Below are 11,460 nucleotides of genomic sequence, written 5' to 3' on the forward strand. Positions count from 1 at the left end.
TAAATATTTGGTCTGTATAAATGTATAAAACCAATAACACCTGGACAAGCCTCAGATACTTCAAAGCGCCATGCCAGTGGCACAATTGTTCATATGGCTAAGCAAATGAAACTCATACAACTTTATAAAACATTGTCTTCTCACAGCATGGACTTCACACTCAGCAAAATTGTTGGAAACAAAAGCTGAATAGACATTTGTTTATTTTGGGCATATTTATGCAGGTCAAATGACCTAGTTGTGGGGCCAGGTGTGCATGTTGTGTCGTTGTGGTAGAACCACAGGGGGAAACAGCAGGGGAGGATTGTTTACTAATGAAACTGAGTAACAGCTTCTCCACTGAGTAGACAGGGCCTGACAGGGGGTGAGCACTGAGCAGACAAAGACAGTCTTCTGGAATATTTCCCATAGCAGCTCAGATTATGTGGAGTTATTTTTTTAATTGTATATATGAGTGGAGTCATGTTTGAAGCTGGTTAGAAAATAAATTATAAGCAAAGAATATAGTTTATAATGGAGAGACGGGTCAATATTGGTCAACAACTGTTATTTTTATTTTTTGTATTTTTTATTTAACCTTTATTTAACTAGGCAAGTCAGTTGTTTACTATTTACAATGACGGCCTACACCGGCCAAACCCGGACAACGCTGGGCCAATTGTGCGCCGCACTATGCAACTCCCAATCACGGCCGGTTGTGATACAGGCTATGCAGTGGTGTAAAGTACTTAAGTAAAAATACTTTAAAGTACTAAACTAGTTTCTATGGGTATCTGTACTTTACTTTACTATTTATATTTTTGACTACTTTTACTTTGACTTCACGACATTACTAAAGAAAATAATGTACTTTTTATCGTAAAGAAAATAATGTACTTTTTACTCCATACATTTTCCCTGACACCCAAAAGCACTCATTACATTTTGAAAGCTTAGCAGGACAGGAAAATGGTCCAATTCACGCACTTATCAAGAGAACATCCCTGCGCATCCCTACGGCCTCTGATCTGGTGGACTCATTAAACACACATGCTTCATTTGTAAATTATGTCTGAGTGTTGGAGTGTGCCCCTGGCTATCCGTAGAAAAATAATAACAGAAATAAAACAGTGCCGTCTGGTTTGCTTAATATAAGAAATTTGAAATGATTTATACTTTTACTTTTACTCTTGATACTTAAGTGTATTTTAGCAATAATATTTACTTTTGAAACTTAAGTATATTTAAAACCAAATACTTTTACTCAAGTAGTATTTTACTGGGTGACTTTCACTTTTACTTGAGTCATTTTCTATTAAGGTATCTTTACTTTTACTCAAGTATGACAATTAGGTACTTTTTCCACCCCTGCTGTTATTGTAGAAAATGAAAAAAGGCCAACCTTCACTTGACATAGTTGCATGTAGTTGCTGCAGTTTTGCCTTCGTCAATGACATAATAGCTTTGAAAAAACATTTACAAAATATCAGATGCTACTATATCAAGTCAGCACTGTTTTTACTTCAATATTATGGGATTGGTGGCTTCCAGAGCCATGAATTTAAACATGGCTCTGGTGCCTTCTACACTCTTAAAAAAAGGGTTCCAAAGGGGTTCTTCGGCTGTCCCCATAGAATAACCCTTTTTGGTTCAAGGTAGAACCCTTTTTGGTTGCAGGTACAACTCTTTTGGGCTCCATGTAGAACCCTCTGTGGAAAGGGTTCTACATGGAAGCCAAAAGGATTCTACCTGGAACCAAAAATTGTTTTTCAAAGAGTTCTCCTATGGAGACAGCCGAAGAACCCGTTTAGGTTCTAGATAGCTCCCTGTGACAATTAGAGTGGAGCTGAACAGTGAGCACGTTCCACCATTATCTACAAAATGACATAGACAGAGGTCTTCTCAGAGAGAGTTCATATTTTGACACTTGTCATAGAAGACTTGTCATAGATGGACATACACTCTAATTAAGAATCCAGGGTCAGGCTAATACAATTAAGCCATAAAAACTCAATAGGAGAGCAATACAGGAGTGGGTGGAGCTAGGCAACTCATAAGTAACATGTTGATCCACAAACTTTCTTCCTTTTTGAATTTATGTCATATTTCATTTCCCAGAACAACAAATATAATAATGAATTTGAGACCAATACCATTAAATGACTTACCCTATTCAATGGAGGACAACTCTGCTTTTACAGCCGGAGATACGAGAACAAGGTTGACGTCTGGAAACAACTAAACCACAATGCATTAACTCTAGTTAATGTTTACATCAAACCCCTGGCCATGGGACTTCCCATCATGGAACTATGATAAATTGTTGATGTCACACTTCTGTAAAGAGTGTGAAAATATGTTCTGCACCCAATTCACACTGTGAAATTACATCCAATGTAGATTCATGCAATGCCTTCTGATATTAACAACCATATGAACTAGTTGAAGGCCTTAACCACACAAGCTCTATATAATTGTTCATATTTTATGAACGTTTCGTTTGCCATCTGTCAAATTCAATATAGATTTCAGTACTGCAGAGAGAACAACTTAACAGTCAGAGGTACAAATTAGAGAATTGATCAGCAGAGTCAAAGGACCAAAGCATACAGTGGGTGGCTTCAATCTGGCAGCTATAAGCGCAACAATAGTTCCACTGTTACCTAAAACATCACAGCACCAGCTTAAGCAATTCACAATATGTAATTTCAGCGGTTTAGCAAAGGTCACAAAGTGTCAATTGTGTTCTGGTTGGGTGACCAGTGACTTGCATAAGGTACAGGATTGACATTTTTCTTTTATGCATTGATGGCATTTACTGCTGCACACTAAGCAGTTTTTTTCTCTTCGTGCCAACAGAACGTTAATAGAATCAGAATCAGTTCTCTGCATTAGTACAGTAAAAGGGTGCGTCCGAAATGGAATCCTATTTCATATTTAGAGCTCTACTTTGACAAAAGCCTTTTAGGATCTGGTCAAAAGGAGTGCACTATATAAGGAATAGGAGATGCACACCTGAAGGAGTGTCTGATAGGCCTGACTTGCCAACAGGATCACTGATGCCCTAAGAGTGTGAAGAGGTAACACTTGTTAAGCGGAGAGTGTCTTGTGGGAGAGAGTAATAGGGACAATCAGAATGAGCTTCATCTACTCCAGTTGGAGAATGCATTTACTACAAAAGGGGAATAAAACTGAAATATTTAGAAATATGGCATACTTGGCATAAGATGTTGTAACTGTGAACATTAAAGGCATTTAAAGCATGCCTCAGTTATCGACACAGTGTTCTAAATGTCAAATGCATACATGTGTATACATCATACCTTACCACCACCCTACCACTCTGAGGCTTACCACTTTGTCACAACAATGTAAATGCAAGAGTTGATGAGGGTTGTTTTCAATTATTTACACCATCCTATGGTCATATTATTTTACTCAGTTGTCATTACCACCGAAGTGTCTTCAACTCTCCAATATGTTAGGATAAATAAAAACCAATTAATTACACACTGTGGTTGACATAAATAAAATGAGCAAAACCAATTATCTTTATAGTTCTGTATGGAGAATATGAAACGCACTGTATACATAAATGTAAAGCACTTACAAGACATTTAGCTAATATTTCTAGTTCTTTCTCCATGTTATAACGGCATCCAGGATATTTGTAACATCAATACTGTACATATATGCAAATGTATACGTATTTGTAAATACAACACATGTATACACGTGTGTATTTCTTTTTTCTTTATTCAAGTTATGGAACATTTATCAACAAATCTGTCTATACTTCATTAATACATGCTGAAGGTGTTTTGCAGATAGTTAACCAGGATAAAGTGCCTTCATTTGAAACATTCTGTAGATTTCCATAGTGATTAGAGTTTTAAGGTTTGCAGTGAAGCTCAGTTTGTATACCCCACCTTTGCTAGGCATACTGCCTGGTCTCTCCCTCTGTGGGTTCCTTCTATTTTTGTATACCAATACGTACACCAATCAACATCTCACAGTTTTGTGTTGGCCGTTCTGAGTTATAGGATTAATCACATCTGCATCGCTGTCCAAGTTTCCAGAAAGAGACGGGGACAGTTTCTCCAAGGTCTTAATCCCAACCTCATTCTTCTTCTGCAGCTCCGCCTCCCGACACAGGATGCTGTGGGGAATCACATAGGTGGCATTGTTTCTCTCCTTGGGAATGTGCCCTTTAGGCTGATACTGGGACGCAGGTGGCTGAGCTCCATTGTTGTTGATGCTCACTATCTCTATGGCATTGCTGCCCGGGCAGAGTCTGTGGCAGCCCAGCAGGATGGAGAATGCTTTGCGGAAGTCCGCGTTGAAGGCATATATGATGGGGTTGAGTGAGGAGTTGGCCCAGCCAAACCAGACGAACACGTCAAAGGTAGCAGGGCTAATGCAGAAGAAATCAGAGGTGCTTTTGGCCTCACAGAAGGGCACCATGCAGTTGAGGATAAAGAAGGGCAGCCAGCAGCATACAAACACCCCCATTATGACAGAGAGGGTCTTTAGGACTTTGGTTTCTCTTTTGAAAGACATCTTGAAGGAGCTCTCCGTCTCCATGTTGGAGTTGTTCCCCATACTGCTGTGGCGGTTCTTGGCACTCTCCGCAGCCCTCTCCAGGGCTGAGATTCTCCTGATTTGTATCTGGGCAATTCTGTAAATCCGGGTGTAAGTCACGATCATGATTGCCACAGGGATGTAGAAGCTGATGAGGGAGGAGGAGATGGCATAAGTCCTGTTAAGGCTGGAGTCGCAATTGTCCGGAGGCAGCTCCCCGTAAGTGCTGTTGAGCTCCAACACTGCAGCCTTGTGCCAATTCAACTGCACGGGGATGAAGGAGATAAGCACGGACAGAGTCCATGCCACACTGATCATAATAAATGCCACCTTGGGTGTCATCTTCCTCTCATAGCGGAACGGGCTTGAGATCGCCCAATATCTGTCCACGCTGATGACACACAAGTTCAAAATGGACGCTGTGGAGCACATGATGTCGAATGCCACCCAGATGTTGCAAAAGGCTCCGAAGGGCCAGAAGCCCACGATCTCTGTCGTTGCCTTCCATGGCATCACCAAGATGGCCACCAGCAGGTCTGAGATGGCCAAAGAGATCACAAAGAAGTTGGTGACCTTTGAACGTAGGTGGCGGAACTTGGTGACGGCAACACATACCAGTGTGTTCCCCAGCAGTGTGGTCAGGATGAGCGCAAAGAGAAAGCAGCCTGTCAAAACGCGCTTGGATGAGTTTCTCTCTGGCAAATTATCGCTATCACGGACCATGGAGAAGTTCAAATCCATGTTTCTGTCAGCTTGTAGAGATGGAAATCACCCCATAATTCCAATCACCTGAAGTCAGGATAATTAGATGGAAAATGTAGCCTTGGCCTCTTGCCTGGGGACAAGCTCATTTGGAGGTTGGGTCACCATGCTCATCACAACGATCATCTTGCAGAATAGTGTCTATAAATATTTCAAAAAGCAATCGTTAGAAATTAGCCCAAAAATTCATCCTGTTCATGAATTCTCGAAGACATTCTAATGTTAGAGCAGCAGTTCTCAACGAAAGGTATTCCAGCTGTTATTGAAGAGTTGAATATGATGTATGCTACCAATCTAAACTTTTCTTTGATCTTATGTCTATTTCCATGAGCTGTCAGCAGTCATCTGAAACTTTCCCACCATATTCTCGCAGGCATGTTACGTAAACAGAGGCTGGGCCAATCATTAGCCTTATATATGGGCTCATCAATACAGTCTATTGATCATATTTGCACTGATCATATTTGCAATGCATTTATCTGATTTGTTCAATGACTGACAAGGCGTGTCCATCTGAGTATATTTGTGCTCCGATTGACACTCCATCCAGGACAAGCATTAGACTTTGTAACTGCAATGCACATGCACTGGACCTACCGCATGACGATTTGGACTGTGATAGAAATGTAGACATAATCACGACTCCTCCCAAAAACATTGTTGGAAAGAAATGCATTCGCATCATAACAACAAAATAAATACATTGCCTGTGTCTTTGCACATGAAACGTGGCTTCTGCCTTTGTTTTATGAAAAATGTGCATTCAAGTTTCCATAAGCACCAATAAAAACATGTCAGGCTACATTTTACTGTGGAGCAACACATAACCGTAATCCTGGAGCTCAATCCGTTCGTGCGGTCCGTTTTTGCCACACATCAAGTCTCGAAAATTGCAATGAGACTCCATGGAAGATGATCTGTCAACTTTTTTCAAACAAACGGTTTTTTTTGCCGACGCCGTTAAATCCTCAAAGAAAGCTCAATGGTAAACCATCATTTACATGGAAATAGTAGGCTCTATTTATTCTCCTTCCCCCCATCTATACACCAGAAGCGCACGCCTCTCTGCTCTCCTCCTCTCTTCGCGTGTGTTCCGGATGCAGCCCCAGTACCGCCAGCAATGTGTAATTAACATTAAATTAAGTCCTTTCGAAATTCACTCTACTTTCACATGAAAAACTGTGCGACCACATCCAGAGAAGGTGCAAATACCGTCCAATAGAGTCAATTCAACTCGTTTATCTTCTCACAAGCTCTAAATCAACAACAATAAGCGTAGATTACGAGTTTTCCTAAACGTTACGCGCTGGATGTCGTGCCTCTTTTGTTTTGTTACTTTCTTCTTATTTTGAAGTTATTGTGAAGAGATCCCGATTCCGTTTTAGTCTCCTCATCCAGCAATGACGTGTCTAAAGTGAAGTCTCTCACTTGTAGATTGAGGGAAGATGAGAGGGTGTTGGAAACGTCCCCATCTGCTTTTCTCCAGCTCATTAAGAAAATCAGCTCATACTTCAGCATGGTGAAATGTGCTTATTTGATCCTATTAAAGCCCACGCACTCTTCTATATTGATATTAGATGTATAATTACATATTTATACAGTAGCCTAATATTACAGCTAGGCCTACTATTAAACACATTGGGTACAGTATGTCATATAAGGGATTTGATGAAACTTAAAATAAAATGAACCATGGAATTATTAAAATATCTTATGGTGAAATTGTCTTGAAGTTGAACACGAAGAGAATATTTTTGCACAATGAGGCACAATGAGGCCATCTACTGGAGCCCATTTTAAGTAATCATAAAAAATGAAAATATGATATGCTGCAAACTTAAATTACTATCATCATTGACATGACAGAATAAGAAATATGCAATTCTAAAGATGTTTTAGTAATTACATTATTAATACACCAACACAATATATAGAGAAACAATGAGAAATGGATAGATCAATAAAACCCCTGACCAGTGCTCTGTTTTCTTCATATTTGCTGTGAATTTCAGAGTCAATGCAGACATCAAATCTTTCTGCATATACAGTGCATTCTGAAAGTATTCAGACCCCTTGACTTTTTCCACATTTTGTTACGTTACAGCCTTATTCTAAAATGTATTCAATTATTGTTTTTCCTCATCATTCTACACACATTACCCCATAAGGACAAAGCAAAAACAGGTTTTTAGAAATGTGTGCAAATGTATTAAGAAAAAAAATGAAATATCACATTTACATAAGTATTCACACCCTTTACTCAGTACTTTGTTGAAGCACCTTTGGCAGCAATTACAGCCTTGAGTCTTCTTGGGTATGAAGCTACAAGCTTGGCACACCTGTATTTGGGGAGTTTCTCCCATTCTTCTCTGCAGATCCTCTCAAGCTCTGACAGGTTGGATGGGGAGCATCGCTGCCCAACTATTTTCAGGTTTCTCCAGAGATGTTCGACCGTAGAAATGGTGCCAGGTTTCCCCCAGATGTAGCGCTTGGCATTCAGGCCAAAGAGTTCAATTTTGCTTTCATCAGACCAGAGAATCTTCTTTCTCATGGTCTGAGTCCTTTAGGTGCCTTTTGGCAAACTCCAAGCGGGCTGTCATGTGCCTTTTACTGAGGAGTGGCTTTCGTCTGGTCACTCTACCATAAAGGCCTGATTGGTGGTTTGCTGCAGATATGGTTGTCCTTCTGGTAGGGCTGGGCGATATGGCCAAAATCTCATATCCCGATATAGGTCATTTCATATCCCGATAACGATACATATCACGATATAGCACATCTTCTGTAAATTCAATTAATAAATAGTTTATATAAAATTACCACATTGTAAAGGCCTATTTCTTATTACATTTTGAAATATACTCAACAAATAAAAGGTACTTACTCATATTTGATTATTTCTCCTTTTATTTAGAACCTTTGTGCAAATGTTCAATTAAGCATGTAACAGAATATAACATATTCATGTATAAAATCTAAAAAGGTAAATAGAACACTTCAACTATAGTTGCAAACAAAATAAATATAGGCCTAATATATATATATATTGTGGCAAAGAAGGGGGTCGAGTGATAAATGGCACATATGTGAGGGCAGAACTAATAAACGGGCTCTGCCCGATCACTAAAATGGCCACCCCGATCAGAACTACAGATCACAAAACTACAATTCCCAGAAGCAAGGGGAACCCTCAGAAGGTGGAGCCGACCCACAGATAAAAGGTCAAGAAAAACCAGGAAGAGCGAGAGAGAGGGCGGGAAGGATCTATGAACCATAGAGAAAGAGACAATCTACATTGGCTGGATTTACCGTGTACGAGCTGGACTGTTTTGGACTTACCTGTTGGCGTTTAGACCTGGACCTACCGAGAACCAGATTTGTGTACCGAACCCTGCTATCCTTGACCTTACCTGCGGCCTGGGTGGACCAGGACAGCGAAACAAACACATAGGTACTGTCATGTTCGAAAGAACTTTCATTCTGGGCTGACTTTGGTGACAGTTTCCCACTTAATTTGTGACAAACGCTCCTAACTTTGAAGAGGTTTGCCACAATATATATATATATATATGTATATCTATCTATCTATATTTTGGGAGGCTTGCCTGTGATGGGGTAGGTTCCTTGTTACTTGTCAATCATTGGCTTATTGGTGAAATCAGCAATCAGACAATATCTTCTTTAAGTAAATCAATTAAACCTTTATTAATGCAATTGCAGACAGAAAATGACAATGGAAACAGAGTGTTTCAGAGTAAGCATTGTCCACTGTCACACAAGATCAACATTTTCCACTGTCAAAACCAGACAGTGGTTACTTCTCTTTATCTAGTTTCTCTTTATCTAGTTTCAGTCTGACTCAGACCTAGCCTGCAAGCGCACTCTTGCAACAGCTAGGGCTTAACCACAAAGATTAATATAGATGGCTTGTGCAACGTATAGTGGCAGTTTTTAGGCACATGGCAACAGTATCTATTATAAGGCCTGCAGCAAAACATATGAATCTTAAGGTCCCCTTAATCAATAAAGGCCTCTGAGGGTTTCTGGGACCCATCTCCTACACCAGTTTTGCATGTTATTTTGGCATTAATACGTGTCACATATAAATTTGGTACCTTGGGTCGAGTGTTAACACCAACTCACAAAACCCCCGTTTTTCAACCGTGTAAATTGGGGCCATGTCTTTGCAGATGTAAGTTGTAACGGCAGCTGTTATCTCCTTCCATCTTCATGAATATTTGTCACATGGTGTGCCGCGCACAGATGCCTCTTGCAACATCTGAGTCAGGAGTTTGTTTTGAGCACTCGGCTGTACTTTTTTGGGTCTCATCTGTAGACTCTCTCTGTTCTGTTTCACATGATTCTTGCGTAGGTGGTGAAAGAGGTTAGTGGTGTTTGAGCCTGTTGTCGGGACAGGCCTGCGGCATATTTTGCAGAGGATGGTTTTCTCGTCCGTGTCAGACTTTTCTTACCTAAACCACGTCCATGCGACCGAAGTAGCCCCTCTTTTACATATGAGCTCCGTTGCTCTGTGTCACGTTCACTCTCCTCCATGTTTGTTTGTGTTGCAAATTTCCTTCCACACGTGGTGGAAGAACAGAAAGCGTCGTCCAATTGACAAAAAATATTGCCATAAAGTGTGTGATTTGATACACAACGAAATAAACGAGCATAATATGAAACAATAGATGTTTTTATATCATCACACAATATATATCGTCATACCGCCCAGCCCTACCATCTGGAAGGTTCTACAATCTCCACAGGGGAACTCTGAAGCTCTGTCAGTGACCATTTGGGTTCTTGGTCACCTCCCTGACCAAGGCCCTCCCCTAGCAAGAGCTGGTGGTTCTAAACCTCTTCCATTTAAGAATGATGGAGGAAACTGTGTTCTTAGGGACCTTCAATACTGCAGAAATATTTTGGTACCCTTCCTCAGATCTGTCCCTCCACACAATCCTGTCTCGGAGCTCTACAGACAATTCCTTTGACCTCGTGGCTTGGTTTTTACTTTGACATGCACTGTCAACTGTGGGACCTTACATACACAGATGTGTGCCTTTCCAAATCATGTCCAATCAATTGAATTTACCACAGGTGGACTACAATCCAGTTGTAGAAAAATCTCAAGGTTGATAAGTGGAAGCAGGATGCACCTGAGCTCAATTTCGAGTCTCATAGCAAATGGTCTGAATGCTTACTGTTGAAGTCAGAAGTTTACATACACTTAGGTTGGAGTCATTAAAACTTGTTTTTCAACCTCTCCACAAATTTCTTGTTAACAAACTATAGTTTTGGCAAGTTGTTTAGGACATCTCCTTTGTGCATGACACAAGTCATTTTTCCAACAATTGTTTACAGACAGATTATTTCACTTGTAATTCACTGTATCACAATTCCAGTGGGTCAGACGTTTACATACACAAAATTGACTGTGCCTTTAAACAGCTTGGAAAATTCCTGAAAATTAGGTCATTGCTTTAGAATCTTCGGATAGAATAATTGACATCATTTGAGTCAATTGGAGGTGTACCTGTGGATGTATTTCAAGGCCTACCTTCAAACTCAGTGCCTCTTTGCTTGACATCATGGGAAAATCAAAAGAAATCAGCCAAGACCTCAGAAAAAAATTGTTGACCTCCACAAGTCTGGTTCATCCTTGGGAGCAATTTCCAAACTCCTGAAGGTACCACGTTCATCTGTACAAACATTAGTATGCAAGTATAAACACCATGGGACCACACAGCCGTCATACCGCTCAGGAAGGAGACGCGTTCTGTCTCCTAGAGATGAACGTATTTTGATGCGAAAAGTGCAAATCAATCCCAGAACAACAGCAAAGGACCTTGTGAAGATGCTGGAGGAAGCAGGTACAAAAGTATCCATATCCACAGGAAAACAAGTCATATATCGACATAACCTGAAAGGCCGCTCAGCAGGGAAGAAGCCACTGCTCCAAAAGCACTATTAAAAAAAAGTCAGACTACGGTTTGCAACTGCACATGGGGACAAAGATCATACTTTTTGGAGAAATGTCCTCTGGTCTGATGAAACAAAAATAGAACTGTTTGGCTATAATGACCATCGTTATGCTTGGAGGAAAAAGGGGGAGGCTTGCAACCCGAAGAACACCATCCCAAC

General features: G+C 40.4%; 1 protein-coding gene across 1 annotated transcript; it reads right to left on the reverse strand.

The window, feature by feature from the left end:
• Nucleotides 1-1,759: 1,759 nt before the first annotated feature.
• LOC106567454 (D(1)-like dopamine receptor) lies at nucleotides 1,760-6,789 on the reverse strand. Its single transcript, XM_045693391.1, has one exon. The coding sequence runs from the start codon at nucleotides 5,299-5,301 to the stop codon at nucleotides 3,982-3,984; it is 1,320 nt and encodes a 439-aa protein (XP_045549347.1). The 5' UTR covers nucleotides 5,302-6,789; the 3' UTR covers nucleotides 1,760-3,981.
• Nucleotides 6,790-11,460: the final 4,671 nt, after the last annotated feature.

Source organism: Salmo salar, chromosome ssa13 (genome assembly GCF_905237065.1).
Source record: "Salmo salar chromosome ssa13, Ssal_v3.1, whole genome shotgun sequence".
NCBI classification, from domain to species: Eukaryota; Metazoa; Chordata; class Actinopteri; order Salmoniformes; family Salmonidae; genus Salmo; species Salmo salar.

Excerpts from the sequence above, each read along its gene's own strand:
- LOC106567454 (XM_045693391.1), bottom strand. The coding sequence starts at position 5,301 with ATGGATTTGAACTTCTCCATGGTCCGTGATAGCGATAATTTGCCAGAG.